The sequence below is a fragment of the Pseudonaja textilis genome, chromosome 5, assembly GCF_049901715.1.
Source record: "Pseudonaja textilis isolate UNSWEBS1 chromosome 5, rPseTex1.2, whole genome shotgun sequence".
Taxonomy (NCBI): Eukaryota; Metazoa; Chordata; class Lepidosauria; order Squamata; family Elapidae; genus Pseudonaja; species Pseudonaja textilis.
The window spans coordinates 7,512,840-7,533,031 of NC_141994.1; the positions used below are offsets into that span (position 1 = coordinate 7,512,840).

The 20,192-nt window shown below is 36.2% G+C and overlaps 1 protein-coding gene across 18 annotated transcripts in view; it reads right to left on the reverse strand.

Annotated features, from left to right (window-relative positions):
* CADPS2 (calcium dependent secretion activator 2) overlaps window positions 1-20,192 on the reverse strand; it is a 334,568-nt gene that overhangs the window by 111,193 nt on the left and 203,183 nt on the right. For all 18 annotated transcript variants that reach the window (XM_087934097.1, XM_087934094.1, XM_087934093.1 and 15 more), the window contains 2 exons: window positions 19,428-19,564; window positions 15,860-16,047 (listed from right to left, as the gene is read on the reverse strand). In XM_087934097.1, the coding sequence (XP_087790223.1) occupies window positions 15,860-16,047; window positions 19,428-19,564 (325 nt within the window). The remainder of the gene's footprint in view (window positions 1-15,859; window positions 16,048-19,427; window positions 19,565-20,192) is intronic.

A 20,192-nucleotide genomic window follows, 5' to 3' on the forward strand; every position in this document is an offset into this window, starting at 1 on the left:
GGAGCGATTCAGAAATTGCTCCATGTAAACAGCGTCTGGGAATGTGTGTAATGTCAGGGCTCCGGTAGTGACCCCCATTTAAATCATGAGCCTTTAGTCTGATTTTCAAAGCTCAAAGAAAATTTATTAGGAGAAGACATGCTGGTGCTGCCTGGGTAGAGCCGACTCTGAGACACATCATTCACTGTCACCCTTGACCCTGGTTTTCCCCCACCCCCTGGGTGTATCAAAATTCATATTCTACAATGGGACACATCCATAGCCAAGAGTCATCAATCATAGTCTCCAGTTAGAATTTAGTGAGGTAGAAACTTCGGTCGCCTGGAAACTATCTATGAAACATCCATGGAATGCAGTTTCCTGTTTGCAGCTGCTACACTCCTCTTCCTCCTCCCTTTCTGTTGGCAACTCTAAAAGACCAGATAAATATTTTATGAGTTGACATGTAATAGAATTCTTAGAGCCTTTAAAGAGAATGTCAGTTTGTTAAATATTACAGGATCAGAACATCTGCATGTTTCCCCAGCACCAGAGAAGTGAGTAGCAACCTCCCCATTGCTACAAAAGATAGTTAGCAAGAGCATTAAAGAATCTACACCTAAGAAACTTATTGATAATAATTTGTTAAAGTATGTAGATTCAGTTTTCAAGATTCTGTAATATAATTCCATATTTTCTTTCAATAAAGGAAATGCAAAATGTTAAAAAGACCTGAAAATCTCACTTTGGTTTTGAATGGCTGCTAAGGGGTTAACATTGTGTCATCTTTTATATATACAGCCTGTATATGTGTGTGTTATACATATGCATTATACACACGGACACAGATACACACAAACAAAATATTTAAACTTTTAAACAAGCTAACGCTAATATAAAGTAAGGAAGAAACAAGAATAAGAAAAAAAAAATAGAAAAGAAAGAAAAAAGATATATAGCCAGTTCTTCACTTCCTTCATTTAATCACAGTCTGGAAATTACAACAACCTCAGAAATTCCCCAGAGTTGTAAAATATTGCACTACCACCCTTGCAATCTTGGGATAGCCATCTGGGTGCTTGGCAACCGTTCATATTTAGACCAGTTGCCAAGTGCCTGCCGATCATTTGGTTGCCATTTGCAATCTTCTCTGCTGGCTTACCCAGAAAGTCAATGGACAAGCCAGCAGAGAAGGTTGCGAGCTGCTGCCAGCTGCCAAGAGGACTCCCTTTCATTTCTGGGAGTTGTAATTAATCATAATTCTAATTAATTAAAACATTGAAGTTTCACTGTAGTTTATTTGTGAATTCTGTAAGCCACCTAAAGTTCATTAGATTTCAGATAAGACAAGCTTATTAAATAAAATTGACATTGTTACTCATTGTATTTTTTTTCTTGAAAAAATACCATATTTTAAAGATGGAACAGTATGCTTTCATTATTAATTGGCTGGTTATTTTTCCTTCTGAATGAGTGATAAATTATTAATTTAAAGAATCCCCCTGACAACAACCCACCATCCCAACGATAGTATATTTCTCTTCTAGTATAAGGAAACAGTATATTTTTCCAACAAGCAATGACCAAAGTTTTTGTATTATAAAACCAATATAAAACAAAGTGCAATTAAAATTAATCATAATATTGGTGCCCCAAAGCCTAAAATAGTTTTAATTCACCATGAATGCAAGTTTGTCCTACAGGAAAAGTGAAAACTCACTTTGAAGATAATGTTGCAGGCTTAGGCAAAGACTGCACATCATTCTAAGTCCTTGGTGTGCAGCCATCATTGATAGGAGTGTAAAATGCAAACCATCTTGAACTCATAACTTCATAAGTCAAATTAACTCCTTTTCTTGAGAAGAAGATACAATGAAGATACTAGAATGCTTGATCCTTCTCCTCCCTCCATCTCTTAAACTTGATATACACCAATGGCTAGGTGTATCAACTCTTGGCTTTTATTAAAGTGCATTTCAAGTGTTACAAGCCTTTTACATATCTCTCAGCAATCTTTACAATAACCCATCCATGTTCACTAGTAGCATTATCCTCGCATTAAAGATAAAGGACTAAGATAATAGAAGCAGGGCCTAGGATTGTCCCGTAAAATAAGATTTTAAGATTTTCACAGTTCACAGACTCAGCCCTGACGAAATTACATATCTGCTTTTTTTGTTTGCATCACTCAAAGATGATTTATAACTATGCAGTTAGTTTAGAATAACGTCAATACTATTATCACCCAAAAAAATCACGACAGCTTAAGCAGATGTGCTAACTGAATATTTTGGCAGTGAAGAATCAATCATGAGAAACTCTTATCCTCCAGTAATGAAAAAAATGTTGCACCGGTAGGCATATAGCCGTTTCCTTCTTTTTAGGCCATTTTTACTTGTGGCCTCTCAGGTGAGAGAAAGTCACATTTCTTTGAAAATAATGTTAAGGATTCAGTAACATTAGATAGGGCAAACCTCAGACATATCACCATACTCTTTCATAAATGTAATGTGAAAGACTGAGCAACTTCTTTCTGCCTCACCTCGAATGCCATAACACTTTTATCTCAGAGCCCTGACAAATAGAACGTCCTCAAGATTCAGGTGAATTTTCCTGCCTAATTTGACTGTCAGGAGACATTGCAGTGATAAAGAAAACAATCTTGTCATATTAAGCTTTGTTAGGGCATGTCTGCATCTGTCAGGAAACAGGCCAGAGGTCTTAATAATGACAAGTGAGAAAGGTAAACCCCAAGAATGTCACCATCTGTCATGCTCTCCTAGAAGAATTGTTACAGTTCTATAGAAAACCTCACTATCTATCGTGTCATACAAAATGCTCCTGACAATGCCCATGATTTTACAGTAGTATTTCTGACTAACCAAGGCTATTAAAAGCTATAATTCATGAAAACATATTCTTTTTAATAGCAATACCACTTGGATTTATGTACCGTTTCACAGTGCTTTACAGCCTTTTCTAAGAAGTTTACAGAGTCAGTATATTGCCCTCAACAATGTGGATCCTCATTTTACTGACCTCAGAAGTATGGAAGGCTGAGAACATTGGCTAGCTGGAAAAAGTGTAACCATGCTACTAATTTTTTTCTGCTACCACAGACAAACATGGCTTCCCCTTCTGCTATGATTTTGTAATAGTTAATCCATTTTCACTTGCTATACGAAATCCATCCTAAGAATGTCAGACCAGAGGGTTAAGAGACCAGTATGAAACCAATATGATCCAATTCTTCATTATTCTTAAAGGAGGTGAAAAAGTTTATCTTCTCTCTTTTTCATTTGTGGGGAGTAATGTTTATTGTTGTTCTCAGAAGAGTCAGCAGATAACTAAATTATGGTTTTTTGCTCTAAAGAGTTTGATTTCCTAAGAGGGAATGGCAAGAAAATACTTTGCAGCAGAGTGCTTTAAGATCTCAACACTGCCCAAAACAGTTTTTCATGACATATTTATTTTCTCCTTTTAGCTTCTTGTTGCCAACAAACAGTAAAGTGCTTAAGTACACAGTTAAATTGAAATGTCCACCTCTCTCTCTCTCTTTTTTTTAAATTTTGTCCTTTTATTTAACATAGCTATTGATGAGCTTTCAAGTTTTTCTAGATTTATATAAATATATGAAAATAAGGATAAGACTGCAACAGAGTTTCATTACAAATCTTTTTCTCATACTTTCTCTCTTTTCACTGAAAAGATGCTGGGTTGCCTGCTTTCCTAACATAAGTGCAATTGGAGGAGTAATGGAGTATTGGTGGCACAGTGGTTAGAGTGCAGTGCTGCAGGCTACTTCTGCTGCCTGCCAGCTGCCTAAAATTTGGCAGTTCGAATTTCACCAGGCTCAAGATTGACTCAGCCTTCCATCCTTCTGAGGTGGGTAAAATGAGGACCCAGCTTGTTGGGGGCAATAGGCTGACTTTGTAAACTGCTCACAGAGGGCTGTAAAGCACCATGAAGCAGTATATAAGTCTAAGTGCTATTGCTATTGGGATTAAAAATGCATCTCCAGCTGTGTTTTCCTTATGATTGTATTATCTTCAATTAGTTTTGAGTAGTACCTGGGACTAGCAAAACAATTTTTAATATGAACATACAGATATTCTGATCTGTTGTCTTGTAAATTGTAAATTGTGTTTTTCCATCATGGAGCAAATGGCAACTCTGTTTACTGCTTATTTCATAGCAAAACAATATAGAAAATCTTTCTTTTTTTGTAACTTTATTTCTCTCCTTATTGGTAAATGTTATTCAGCGATATTTGGCCCAAGGGACAGGTTATGGTATGCTTAGGCTGGATAGCAATATACACTTTTATTTCGGGTTTGAAGGATTATTTCCCAACTTCTTCACAAATAAAATTTGTTGGGAAACTTGTTTTGCAATATCATTACTTGCATTTACAGAAGTGAGAAGATTTTAAATAAATGGAAAACCTATTGGAAGTTTTAAAATACTGTTGAATTCATAATTTTAAAAAGTAGTTTCATCTCATATTAGAAGTACATATAAAATTGCATGTTTTATTTTCCAGACAATCATACAGTAATTTTAGATATGTCAATTGTCCAAACAGCCATCTTAAATCTTCTTCCATGCAATTGATACAATTATTATTTCTGCATCCCTAGCACATATCAGAGGATCCCTTAGCATCTTTATTTCCTATTATAATAGTAATAGTTTTGACATTACCAAAGCTAAAACAAAATTACTTGTACTTTTTAGAAAGGTCACATCCTGGAAAATCACCATGGAAAAGGTCAGGTCACTTAAATATAACTAAGTTTTCTTTTAAGCAACAACACTCTGAAAAACATCAGACAAGAGGGCAGTTTCAAAAGCCCAGTAGACAGGCCATAAATATAAATATAGCTGAGAGACCCTCCCCTTTAACCTATTCAGTCTAAATGTGGCCTTTATTTTATGGTCTTCAACGTTTATCCAATTCCTTCATAAAGTTGAAACCAGTTTGATTTCTATAAAGTCCTGCATTTATATTGGCTTGATTTACTTTGGGAGAACTATGGCCTACCTGGTTTTGGGGAAACAGCTTCCGACCTACAGGGTCAACCCCAACGCGCCAATACTTAACCTTAACTTCAGGTCTATAATCCATGGTGTCTCTTTGGAATATCTGGCTATATTGCATTTTTATTAAAGTTGATCTGAGGTAAAACAACAAAGTTCCAGAAAGACTTCAGAAGTTTGCTACTAGGGTTTTTTCTGAAAGTTCCCAGCCCTCAGATATCCTTTGGCTTCACCCAGAAATGTTTTTATTTTGACCACATACAACATTATCTCCATTTCTGGGAGATTGATTTCACAGAAGTTCCCCCCAAAACATATTTGCCATTGTTTAGATGTGGCACTGCATGAATAGATGTTATAACCATCGCCACCTTCTCCTGTACAGTATTATCCTTTTTACTCAGTACAGTGCATAGATCTAATCTTCTACGATGGAAACTCAGAATACAAATGGTCCATCTTGCAGCAGGTTATGCTCAAGAACAATATATTTCACTGTTCTGCACATTTTTCCACATTTGACAAGTTCTAGGAAGAACCTAAAACTCTTTTATGTGCATCCATCTAGAGTTCTTTCTTAATCAGAATTTAAGAAATTATTACCTCAGCATTTTATTTTTAACACTGTCACAGGCTAATATTTAGCAAGCTAAGATTGCATTAATTTTTCAGTGAAGAAGGCTATAATTTTAGCCTTTTTTGCATCTACTTTATTTTGCAAAGCCATTGCTTCCTGTAGCCTTTAAGAGCTAAAAGGAGCTAAAAGGTTTCTTATTTTTTTCCTCAAGACATGAGGAACCATATTTTTCTTGACCAACCAAAAAAACCAAAACAAAAATCCAAACACCAAATAATTGCTTCCTATAAAACCAATATTTACTTTTATACCACTTTTATTTTATCAGAAGAATAATTTGGGCAGAGGTGGTATTCAACAGGTTCTAACCAGTTCTGGAGAATCAGTAGTGGAAATTTTGAGTAGTTTGGAGAACTGGCAAATGCCACCTCTGACTGGAGACGTTACCGTATCCTTCCCCTGCCATGCCACTAAGCCACGCCCACAGAACCGAGAATCCCACCACTGAATTTGGGGTTTCAATTCAAGCTGGCATTGCACAAGAATAAATAAAAATGAAATTCAGATAGCTGTGAGGAAAAAAAAAATTCCTAAAAGCAAAAAGTTTGCTATTAGGGATAGGCTGCAGAGAAATGGGGTACACTGGCAAACTTTTATAGGGCACGGAAATGTCTATGTGCCGAGGGATACGTGTGTAGGCGTTCCTGTGAACATAACAGTTCTCCTGGGAGGCTTAGTTTAATTAACTCTCTTTGTATTTGTAGACTTTATCTTTTGACATGTTGATTAGGTCTGGGTAACTTATTTTGGGGTTTGAGGAAGTTTGCTAATTTGATTAACTTGGAGACACGGTATTGTGGTTCACCGGCATCCTGTGCAGATGGCAGCAGAATCGGACAGTGGGGAAGAAAGGGGATCAGTCTGGGTGTCTGGAGAGGACTCAGACGAGGGTCCTGCGTCCGATGCAGAGATGGGGCCAGGATGATCTGGGGGTGGGGTGCTGCCTCCAGAGCCTCCAGAGTCTGGCAGCAGCAAGGCAGAGGATCCAAGGAGCCTGTTCCCAGTGTGCGTGTGCGCAGAGCTGCTAGAAGGTGAGAGCAGCTGAAACAAAAGGGGCGACTCGGGAGTAAGGCTGGGAGGTGATTTCCCCTCCCATAAGATAAAAAGGACAGGCAAAGATGACAAAACTTTTGCAGGAAGCAAAGTCGTTCATTCGGTTCAGATTAATTCTTCAATCTCTTTGTACTTCGGCTGGTTATTTTTTCTAGTTCATTTGACACTTCTGTTATTGGCAGCACTTCACAGGAAAGAAAGATGGGTGCTTATCTCGAGGGACTGTTTGAGATTCATTACCGGCTGGGAATGAAAATAATTCCCAGAGTTGCAATAAAATAAGACTTATTTTTAAAATAAGTGTGTGCATAATTACGGTCTCGGAAGCCTTGGTCAGAACACACTGATTCTCAGACCATTGTGGATTCTGTTAATATTTAAAGGGAAGATGGAAACAGTATAAAGAATAGAATATATTTGAATATAAAACTTCTCAGTTTCTAAAGAAAGAAAGGATCGGAAATCCATGCAGACCCTGAAACTTAATTTCCAAAGTACAAAATAAAATGTATTAAAATCTCAGAGGGTTATTGAAACACAGGTTTTCAGTTATAATGGAAAAAGGGGTCTCATCTAGCCAACTTTGTACAAGTATAAAATAGGATGACCTAAAATATTTTCTAGATAAAGTTAGACATTTGGCTGCTTCTTTCCTCCAAAACCCTTAGTTCTACAATGCTATGAAAATTCAAGGGAAACAACAGGAAACATGGTACGTAAACTCTATTCATTTTGCTGTTCAAAGCAGTTGCCTCACCCAGATGCAGTTTAAGATGGGTACAAAATAAGAAGAATGTATAAAAGCTCTAGGCAGAATATTGTCAGAAGTCATCAGATTTTTTAAAAAAAATATTTTTACATTTTACATGTTCTAATAAGGACATCTTCTATGATCTCAGTTTAGCTCCAATATTTAATGTTAATTAACTTTATTAACTTGAGAAAAAAAAAACAATATCCAGAAATAATTAGGAAATACCAATTGTCTTTAAACTTTATCTGCCTGTCTATGTTTCTTTAAAAGACAAGGTAAGCTTCTCTTTCTATTTGTTAATGCCTTGCAAACTTTTGAAATACATTCACCCGTACACATAAAGTACATCGCAACGGCTTCTATTCCAATGCTGCAAATCATATACTGCTCTATTCCTTCAAATTGGTTTGCAGGTAGTTCTAGACTTATCACTGTAATTGAGCCTGAAAATTTGGTTGTTAAGTCATGGTGCTTGTTAAGTGGGCCACAAGGAAACCACACTCAATTCTATGACTTTTGCAGTGGTTGTTAAATGAATGCCCTTGGTCTCTAAGTGAACCCCTTGTTTGCTGTGGGGCGTTGTTTTCCAAAAAACTGGAAGTAAGTGCCAGTTTCCAGCCAAAAAGTTGTAAGTCAAGGTCCCATGACTGTGGGGTGCTGCCAACAGCCATAAGTGTGGATTGTTTGCCAGGAAATCAATGTGTTAATGTAACCATGAAACTTCACCCAGTGTACTGCTATAAGACAGGGGTTGCCAACCATTTGGACCTCAGGGACCACTAAACTCATAATTTTAAATCCTGCAGAGCACCAATATGAATTTTGACTGACAGTGGTGGGAATGTTGATCCCATATTCCAGAGCTGCAGTAGTCACAGGACTGGCCCCTTGGTCATCCTGGAGCAGCTGCTTCTCCACCCGGGTGCACCGGCCTGCCATGGACTGGAGGAGCTGACCAAAGGGCCAGTCTTGTGACTACTACAGCTCTGGAATATGGGACCAACTTTCCCACCAACGTCAGCAAGCCACCCCAGAGGAGAATTCCCTCTCCTGACGTTGGTCTTGCCTTCCAGTTCCAGCTGGCATGGCTCTACTCAAGATAAAGTTTGCATTCGGCCAAAGGGTGGGGGCCAGTGGGTGGGCAGGCCATGTGGGCGGCGCAGACTTGTGTTCCCGCGCAGCCTGGATTAGTTGCTTTGCGGGGGACATTTCTCTGTGGACAACCAAAATTTTCTCGTGGACCATCAGTGGTCCCGGGCCCACTGGTTGCCAACAACTGCTATAAGGCATACACTACAATGCAGTAAATAAATACTTCCAATTGGGTATTTTCTAAAAGTCACTGTGAATGGCAATTCATGTTGCCATGCTCAGTTTCTTCACAGGAAACCCACGTTCATTTGCTAGAGAAAAAATATTTTTCTTTGCCTTGGCATTTTCTTTTCCTCCCAATCAAGTATCTCAGATTTTCAACCCAGCCAAGAATCCGAGAGCTGCACATTCTGGCTTCCTTCCTGGACCACCACTGGAAGAAAGGGTTTTAAAAAACAACAAAGAATAAAATTGTAACATTGGTGGCCACGGGGTGATTTCATTCCTATATGGTTTTTTTCCCCCTTTATTATCTCTTTGAAGAATGTTCAATATATCAGCTTTTGCCAAAGAGAAGTAGTAAGATACCATCTAGGGGGTGGAGTGGGAGAGTTCTTTGTCAATTCAGCTTGCCTCTCAGCAGGGGGAAAAAGTCACTTTGCACTTCATGTATTTCCCACCAACATCATTTCAGAAAGAGATGGACAAAATGGGAAGTCGCAGCATGAAAACCAGATATAAGATGAGACGAAAAAGAAAACAATAGTTCTTGGCTGTATTTTCTAACTTCACTTAACCCCTGCTCTTACTGATAAGCCTATACTGTAGTTAAGTAATGGTAACAATTTTGAACTCAATATTTATCTGATTATTCCATTGTGCATATATATTTGATAATAATACAGTCACATTAATTACTTAATTTCCAAATATGACTATATTTGGATCATTATTTAGGCCAACAATAAAATAAGAGAAATAAGTTAGTTCAGAAGGGCAAGTTGCTCATCACGATTTTGGAGATATGTGAAAAAGAATTTCATCTTCAGTTTGTGACGCTCAATTGCAACAAGTAATCTACAAGATATACCTATGGCCTACTAATTTAGTATCATGCTTTCATTACAACTTCAGATGTGAACTCCAACAGACTGATGAAATGTATTTTTAGCGGAACACAAAAGGAAAAAAGGGAAATAAATGGTAGAAAATATGAACAAAAAGATGGCTGGGAATTGTTTCAACTGAATCACCAGTGTTTATGGGGAGGACAAGCTTTCTAAATAACAATATACATATCACGATTCACACTCTGCCTTTTATATTTATATTGGGTTATCCTACACAAACAAGGGAAGAAGATTGCCTCATAAGAGAATATAACAGAATAACAGAGTTGGAAGGGACTTTAGAAGACTTCTATTTCAACCCCACTCCCCAAGCAGGAAACCATATACCATTTCAGACAAATGGTTGTCCAATCTCTTCTTAAAAATCTCCAGTATTGGCCTTCTCTTGATATTTATGTCTAATGCATTTTAACTGAGAAGAAGGTTTTTGTGGCTTCTCTGACATGGCATAAATATAAGGATGCAACCTTGAGGCAATACCTTTGGTGAAACATTGAATTCAAATAGTAATTTAGGGCCTAAATTCTAAGCTTGCTTCATTTATTTACTGTCAGTGCTATTTTTGATTGCTGTTCTTTATCGACTTCTTGGATGAGAAACGAAACGTCTTCAAAGGAAACCCAGAGAACCCAGTTGCCTTTTGGAAAAACATATTTGGGACAATCATGACCTGGATGACTGAGAATCTCTGTAGACATTTATAGACTCTACTTTCAAGTAAACTATTGTATTTGCTGTTTCAAATAAATAACGGGCTTTTTTATTTCGAGTCTATAAATTCCCTCCGGTCAGATTATTTGACAATTCTGATACTTCTTTCTAGATCTCTATTCAATGGGAATGCTTTACTTATGAGTGAAGGACTTGATTGGAACTGCTTCTTGAAAATGCTCAAGATCCTTCTGATATTTTCTGGGTGTAAATGAAGAGGTCTGGAAAATATTTCCATCAGGATAGCCTCAAAAAAACCTCCAAGCACAACTTATTGTCGGACCTTGAAATATGTACATAAATGGAGCACCTTAATGAATCTGCAAAGGCCTATTTTTATTAGCTGTCTACCATTTAGGCCATAAGCTCCATAGCAGCATCCTGTGAGTAGATAATAAGAATAACTTGTTTTACGGAATAGAAAAGTAACTTGCACTACTATGTACCGTGCTTTTGAAAGGTTTTTGCCAGGCTAATAATAAGGTGATGATGGCCCTATTAACAACTGAATATACTGCTCATCTCATACACCCAAACCATTTAATCAGTGGGCCATAAAAACCCTTTGTCTTGATGTTGTCATCTTTCTCCTTGAGAGCCTGACTTAGAGAATTAAGAACTACAATCACATAGAGCAGCCTAGAACTTTGACCTGTCACACATTGTCTGTAAAATTCTTTCCCCTCCCTCTATGTTATTGTAAAGAATGAGTGGATGTTATTATCTGTATGTGTACAATTCTGAATGAGTGCTTCTATTTATGTCCTTGACTTACCTTTCTTTTCTCCCCTTTTCTTCATATTTCTTTTTCTCTATTTCAGTATCTTCATACAAGCCAAACCCACTATTTACAACAGTATTCTATTCTTTCATTTGTGTAACACTTGTAATGCACAAATACAGTGGTTTGAATAGAAGGTATACATACAGAATGCTCAGCATCCCGGAAGAAATATGCTTGGAAATTTCTAAGCTGCTGCACCATTGTCCTTCACTTAACAGATAAAAGAAATTGTTCTACATTCATTTTCAATTCTTGAAAACAAGTTTGGGCAATTATCAGTTACTCTATATTGAATGTTAACTATTAACATTTTCAAAATAAAGAAACATAAAGGACTAACAAAGTAGTTGTATATCATCACCATGCAGAAGTTTCTCTGACTCTACTAGATTGTTTAGGAGTAGACATGCAAAGAATGCTAAAAGCCTTCATAGTTAAATCATAATTTAAAAAGTAAATAAAAGATCATCATCAAATAAAATGAATTTTAGGAAAGGGATGTATTTCTGTAAAGTATTCAATATAAATTCTTAAGGAATATATTTCAAATAGCCCCATTTGTGCTTGTTACTAAGGAAGAAGGATAGTCTGATTACAGGTATCAAAACTCTGGAACAATATAATTATTTATCCCATTTTTCTTTATATATTTTGGTCACCTCAAAATTCCAAATAACTAATACTCCTGTGTTCTATTTTCTCCAACAAACCTGTGAAGTGCATTGGGCAGTGTGTGTGTGTGTGTGTGTGTGTGAGAGAGAGAGAGAGAGAGAGAGAGATTCTCAAAGTAACCCAACAGGCTTTCATACCTGTTCCGCTTATTAATATTTGGATGGCATACAGCAGACAGATCAACTCCACAAAACATCCATACAAAGTCTTTTTTATTGTTCATCAGGCATCCTGTCAACTCACATTTATGACCAGGTTCTTCTTAATGTCCAATCCTTTGCATATCTGAATTGTGGTGTAGAAAGATAATAAACTCTCATCCCCATGATGATGATTGAAGCAACTACATGGTAAAGGATTCAGGCTATGATAGAAGCAGATGCATGGTAATGGCTTCAGGCAAGAGTGAGGGAGCCTCCGCCAACCCAACAAGGGTCAATTTAGTGACCAATCAAGATTACAGATGTGGCCACATGACATGGACTACATTTCCCAGGATACCTTAACTACATTTATCATGATGCATTCCCTTAAGGGGACAGCTCTCAAATCCTAACTAACTATCCCAAATCCCATTAACCCTAAACTGTCTGGACAGCACAATACCCAAGGGAGGCCTAGAATTCACACTTTCCTTGTTCCTAGGCCAGCCCCTTAACCACTGCACCAATTTGGTTCTCTATTGGCCAGAGTTACTCTTTTTTACTCCCAGGAGTACTAAGTTCCTATCTAAATGATTAGACTGGGTAATTATGAATCAATATGGAAAATATCATTCTTGTAACATTATCGGTTTTTAAAAGAAGTTATTTGGGCTATGATTAAGTAATCTGTGCAATGTGTAAGATTTGGAAGCCCAACTAGATCAATCCACGCTATCCAGGAATGTGTTTCTGAGTGGTTAACTTACATTACTTAGGCTGGCATGATATTTAAATTAAATTACTGTCCCCAAACTTTGAAAGTTGCTCACACATCTATACAATAATCTAGGTTAGTACTAATTCAAAATGGATCAACTGGACCAATTGGATGAGGAACCAATGTGGAACCAGCTTTCTTGTACTCCTGTGATATGGATCAATCAGAAATTGGGGTGCCAGGTTTAAATCCAAGGGCCCAATTAGCCCAGTTCAGTTGTCTCTGAGCTGCCAAGAGCTATACCGGAAAGCAATTCGTGCTGCCTCTGAGGATGCCAGGCACAGCTGCTGATGAAAACTAGTCCATGTTCATTTTGCCTGAAAGCTCATTCATTGCTTCATCAAAGTACTGGTTATGAAGAAAGATCCTTTTAATATATATATATATATTATAGGAAGTAATATATATAGGAAGTACCTAGAATTCCTAGGCCTGCTCACTTGCTAAGGGCTTGAAACAGTACCAGAATATAATTAACAAATTTTAATGAGTCACTGAAGCAGAAAAAAGGCAAGGATTCCCACACTGGTTACTTGAAATGATTCACAAATGCATAAACTTCCTCTGGGATTTAATTTCCTATCTAGCTTGATTTCAGAAATGAGTTTTAATTTCTTACTAAATAAACATTGTTGAAATATATATGGGGAACTACAATGCAGTCACAAAATAACACCCTTAGGATACAAAGGATATGACCATATCAATTATTTCCAAACTTGCTTAATTACATAATCTTTGGGATTTCTTAAGATTACATATTTTGCCCTTGCTTTTTGGTATCTCCATGAAATTTCTGAGAAAAGTAATCTCAGAGTTTTGGCTAAAATATCACTATGCCGCTGATAAACTATGTCTAATTTCCATCTCTTAATTAAAAAACAACAGAAATCTAAGCATTTCTTTTTGTTGTTGTTGTTCTGGACCATTTCTGATTTCACCATCCTACTTTTCTGACTATGTTCCTCTGTCTGTAACACTTTCACCGTTAATTTAATTAAATATGAATATTGTTTTTACAGCTTAGTTATATAGTTTTGTCGGGGTTTAGTTTAGTTCCTGAAAAGGAAGCTATGGATCTATTAAATGAAATTATGCTCTTGGTGAAAAAAAGGTAGATTTTTTTTTTTAGCATCCCATAATATAAGGGCCTAATGGAGTGTCCCGAAAGCCTATGTGGATGAATTCTAGCCACCTTATCCCTTAGTTATTGGCTAGTTTTTGGAGTGGAGTGGTATAGCTTTCCACGGTAACATTTTATCAACCAATATTCATATTTTGTACATACATGCAAAATATCCCTAAATAAATTCATTAGCAATGCATGTTCTTTTGCGATTTTAATACAAAGCCTTCAGTCTAGCAATGTTAAACAAGCATTTTATAATCTTGAAATTGTTCACCCATATGTACAGAATATGTGTGTGGGGGTGGTGGTGGTGGTTAAGGATCTATATTCACACAAATAAGATGTAATATATGAATCACATACATAATGGGGTTTATTTATTTATTCAGTTGAAATGACTGCTTACTCACCAAATTTCTACCAATTTACTGAAGTATATGCCAATTTGCTTAATATCTGTCCCTCAAATTAAGATTTTTTGCCAGACAAAATTTACTTAGAAAAACAAAATTTGCTTTAACAGAAGAACCCATCCTCTTCCAACTACTATGATCTAAAAGATGTAAGGGAATCTAAGAAGGTGAGAAGGAAATATAGGACAAGCAGAGGCAATGAAACCAGGAAACGCTATTGGAATATCTGTAAGGCAAATCCCAATTCTGTCCTGAAACACATCAATTTATTGACAGTGTATTTAATACCAATAGTATTTAGACTTAAATACTGCTTTACATCCCTTTCTAAGTGGTTTACAGAGTCAGCACATTGCCCCCAACAATTTGGATCCTTATTTTACCCACCTTGGAAGGATGGAAGGCTGAGTCAACCCTGAGCCTGGTGAGATTTGAACGGCTAAATTTCAGACAGCTGACAGTCAGCAGAAGTAGCCTGCAGTACTGCACTCTAACCACTGCGCCACTGTGGTTCATTATGCATCAATATACTACGCATAAATATTTTTCATAGAAAATTTGTCCATAAAAATGTACTTTCTAGCTAAAGTAAATTTTCTTAACTCACTTTTTAAATTGTAGCCAAAGCTAGTACTTAAAATAAAACTCTGGACTCCATGATGAAACTAGGTAGCTTATCATGATCATCATTGCTAAACCTGGACAGAGTTTTAAGGCATGAGTCTAGGCAAGAAGAATAAAAAGTGCAGCCTATCAGAGGTTTTTAAAAATATTTTATTTTTTTGTGTCTTTGATCAAGTTATATACAATTTTGTATTTGGGAGGTCAAAGCAATACTCTCTTCTAGGTTTCAGCAGCAAATTGGGGCTATAAGCTTCCTAAAGGCTTAAGTTATACATTTCATTTTTCTATTCAGTCTACAAATAAATGGTACATATCTTGGAGTGACCCTTGAGTCCACCTAAGTTGTCCATGTCTTGATTAAGCCATAGATTCATACCCAAATGTCAGAAATCCTATCTATATAGTTGGTCTATAATGCTTTCTAAATCACATGCTATTAGATTAAACAGTTTCTCCTGTAGCACTAATATTGCTTCTATTTTTGCATTTAGTGTTCACTAGCATCATTCATCTCATACTTTAAACATGCATACCTTGCTTTCTATTTCATGCCTTCCATTTCCCCGTGTTCTATTTATCTCTAGCCACCATGCACTTGACAAAAATGGGATTTGTAGCCTGACATATCTGGAGGGTACCAGGTTAGTGAAGATTTCTTTATACCCAATGGATAAAATAAAAAAAATAGCCTTCAAATAGAGTAATGCTGGTCTATTTTAAACAAGAGCCCTCATTTATATAGAAAAGCATTTTATCACACTCCAGAACCAACAGCAATATTTTGTATGAATTTAACCTTTATACTCATTCATTTCTTGGCTCTGTTCTAAGTGGGAGAAGTGAAATCTAAATACATTGTTTATTTCTCATTTATCACACAGATTAATGACTTTTTACAGCACGCTTGCGTATTAAAATACCTGTTGCCATGAACATGAGAAGCACAAAAGGCAAAGCTGTAATGGAGCAAGGTTGGGTCAATGACAGCACCATTTTCTGAATGTTCCATCAATTCATTCAGATAGCAGAGATGGCGGTGACAGCCTCTTACTCCATAACGAGCACAATATTCATCTAACACGAAGACTTGGCCGGGGCTAAACCAGCCCTGCAAAAGATGGGGAGAGAAAAAACTCTTTAATGAATGTAGTTCAAACAAGCTTCTTAGTGCATTATACAAACCTTTTGAACTATTACATTTTTAATAAGCTCCATTCCATTTCTTTGGTCAATAAATTATGAGGGGCTAAACTCAAACAATAATTAGCTCAACAACTGAAAATGTCAGAAGTAATTATTTTCTTCACAATTGTTCATTCAAAACTATTCCACACAATACACCAAAATGTCTAAAATAGTATCTCAGATACAACAGACTACATTTTCTTATGTGAAGGAGGTTTTCAGGAAAGAAGTAATAAGAAATACTAAGCTTAAAAGATGTAAGTTCCAGAGAGGAGGATAAAAATAGTTGCAATTAATTATTCACTTTGCCAAGAGCAAAATATCAGCTTTTCATACTTTTTGTTCTAAGGTCAAAAACAATCAATGGACGATATTCCAGGATAACATCTAGAAGCCTATGTTGACATCTAGACTCCATATCTTGCAATAGATATAGCTGAATCAACTGAAACATATTTCTTTAGCTTAGAGCAGTCAAGCATTTACATCTGGGAGGGTCAGCCCAGAAACTGTGATACACAGCTACTTAGAAAGGCAGACAATAAAGGAGGATTGATGCTTCAGGAAAGTAACAACAAAAACGAACATCTTAGCTCTCAGAGGCCTGGACTCTTGTGATATCTTAAACATGAATAAAAAGATGGCACAATATTTCATCTGACTAAGATTAGTAGTAAGGACAATCATAGTACTAAACAGACATAAGATGCCAGACAGCCAGATCCAAATTTGTGAAAATCTGTGCAACAATAAATTTGCCTATCTTTCCACAAAATTCAATCATTATTAAAAAAATAAATAAATTAAAGGTGCCTTTTCTTTTCTTAGTCAAAGCATTGTAGAAAATATGAAGAATAATTTTCTTGGTTTTGAGAGAATCATGATTTAGAAAAGGGCTAAATGGGGGGGGGGGTGTTTCAATAGCAGACTTCTTTTGACATTCCTGAAAAGTAATGGCTTTTGGCTAAAGAAGCCAAGATTATACTCTTCTTGTAATTATTAAAGAAGCATATGGTTTACAGTGCCATTTGTGTGAATAATAAGCAAGGCGTAGTTATCTGTAACAACAAGGGATTTCAATATTTTGCTTTTTAAGAGCAATAGGAATGGGGTCACAACAGGAAGCTGTCTTATAGCAAGTCAAGCCCTTTGGTCTGCTTCATCTAGAATTGCTAGCTTTGATTGGGAGCCCAGGGTTTTGAAGGCACTTTTTTCATTTCTCTCTGAAAGTGCTTGAGACTGAATGCAGGAAAAGCTACATCTGAAAAGCTCTATCACTAGAATGTCCATTTTGTCATATGAGTCTTAATTTGTATCTTCCCCTACCCCAAATTTGTAGCTCTGCTGGCACAACAGAAAATCGAGTTTTTAGTTGGATAATATTATGGTAATCATGTAATGTTTTATAGTTGCTTATAAGTTTTCTGTTCCTTATCAGGGAGTTGAGGAAAGATACTTCAGCAAAGCTTATGGTTTTAATCAGTTTGTGTTTAAATCTACTTCTTTCACATTAGGCTTCTTTTCTTGTGCAAAGAAATAATGCAGGTAGCTACTTTCATTCAATTTATCAAGATGCAAGAGACTCTTTATTTAAAGTTATTTTCAGCATATGCAGATTGAAAAGAAGGAAATTAAAATATTCTTTCTAAATGCATGTTAGAGAAGAATTTCTACTTCAAATTAGCTGATGTTTCTCCAGGTTTCCATGGGCCTCAAATTTCCAACTATCTACACTGATGACAAAATGATGTGGGGGGTCACAGAAACAACCTTCTCCACACCCACACCATACTTAGCTTCAAATGTTACTAATAAAGAGAAGAGCTACAATGCAAAGCATTTGCGTTACTATGCTAGAACAACCTTGTTATCTGAAGTAGCATTGAAAAAGGTACCTATCTGAACGATTGGGGAGTTACAGTAAATAAGTATACAATAAATTAGGTAAAATGATGGTCTTAATCAATATAAAGCAGTCTCTAATAGTCTACATTTCCCTAATTCTTTCCTGCTGCAGCAAGTAAGCCTATTCCCTACGCCCACTTGCCTTAGTATGCTGTATACACCACCACACTTCACATTCAGTGCATGGGGGAGGGAGTCAACAGAGCATGGCTTTTTATATATGTCATTACAGCCCATAACGGAATGGACAATATTCTATACATACCAACTCATCTTTAAATATTTTAAAAATATCAAGTGCTAGTTCTGTCAAGCATGTCTCAAGATATATAATAAAGCCACTTTTCTTTAAAAGTATGCATTTAAAGAATAGCAAACCTACATTTGTTGTTCTATAATGCTTTGTCTTTATACTTGTGTGATTAGTAATTTATAAATTAAAAGAAAATTATCAGTACAAGAGATACAAGACTATGGCATGCCTAAATCAGAGAATTATCAGTCAGTTTAATGGATTAGATCTCACAACACATTATGTTTTTCAAGATACCAGCTCCTGCTTTTTCCGTGAAAGCTATTACTTTTGTTGTACAATTCTTATTTTATCATTTTGATATATAAAGACTTTTCCTAGAGTATGATCTCATATTTTGTTCTGTGACAGTAATAAAATATATTACAGCTATAAATAAACAAAGGGAATCAGCAGCCGAACTGAAGAATTGCACCTCAGTTTTTACATTTTTTTTTCTTCAAGCTTTTCTCAATTAGCCATCTTCATGATTGCAACATCACTCTTTAAATGTTCTATTTGCTCATTTGAAAGCAAAAATAAAATAAAATAAAATAAACAAAGAAAAGAAATGACACCGATTGCCTCTAGAGGGGTAAGTAACTCATTCAGGATTTAAGCTTATAAAGCTAACCTTGACTCAGCTGAATACAAGTGCAATAAATCTTTCTCCCCCTGTGGTTTCGGTTCTATTCATTTCTTTTCTCTTCTCAGTCCATAAAGGAGGAGAAAATTACCAGATAGATGACATAATGCTTGACATCTGGCAAGCTGGATTTGTACCTTAAAATGCCTGTACAGGTGTTAGCAAATCCTACCACGGAGGGTTCTATATTTATTAAAGCCTTCTGCTTTTATTCAGCCCTCCCTAGAAGAGCTGATAAACCATAGTTCAGAGTCAGTTTGAATCTTTTCTCTTCTATTGAGTGGCACAGCAGTAGCCTGAAAATGTATAATTTTCAAATTTGAAGCCAATCGATTGAAATGCTTTATACTAACCTCACGCATAGTTATTAAATGTGTCTAGAAGAAAAGACCACTTTGCAGTAACTATTTCTCGGTTTTTTCTTTTCTGTCACTTCTTTTATTCCAGCCTTTTTACTCACCAAACAAGAATAGGAATCATTCAGTCGGTGATCCAAGGTCTGTCTCTGTAGTACTCTAAAGAGTGCCGCATGGTCAAATGTGCAAGGATTAGCAGAAATAAACTCATCCATGTCATGTTTTTGTGCATGATCTGCATCTGATTGTAGAAAGGTAAAAATAATACTTTGATATAGACTATTCACTTTAAAACTGGCTTAAATTTTATTGGGAGAACAGCTTTAATTAGAACCTGTCTTCTTTTCCAAGTCTCACCAGTTCTTTAAAAATCCTTCCACAAGTAGAATCTAAGCAAGTGACAACGATATAACATTTCATGCAAAAGAAACACACATATGTGTGTATATGTGTGTAATCTATACACACAGATTAGATACATAAAGAGATACACATATTTTGGGGCATTTTTATGCTTTAAATTCTCACACATATAGATAACAAAATATTCACACGCACATATTTTCAATATTATTTTCATATATTGCCCACTGCAAAGTTTTCTCTACAATGATGATCTAAAATTTTAGAAAGTTTTGCCAACACTAACTATGAGAGGTCTGTTTTAACAAGATACTAAGAATACAGAAGTTTTGGTTTATTTAAAACACCAACATGTCTTTGCATGAAGAAGATACTCATCTCAGAGGAAAGCAGCAATGGAAGATAGCTGGAAGCCCATTTCCTAAACATCAAACTAGAGCAGAAATGAACACATAGGGTCATTTCTAGTCTTTTGCTTTTTATATGCAGCTTTTAAAGAAACAAAT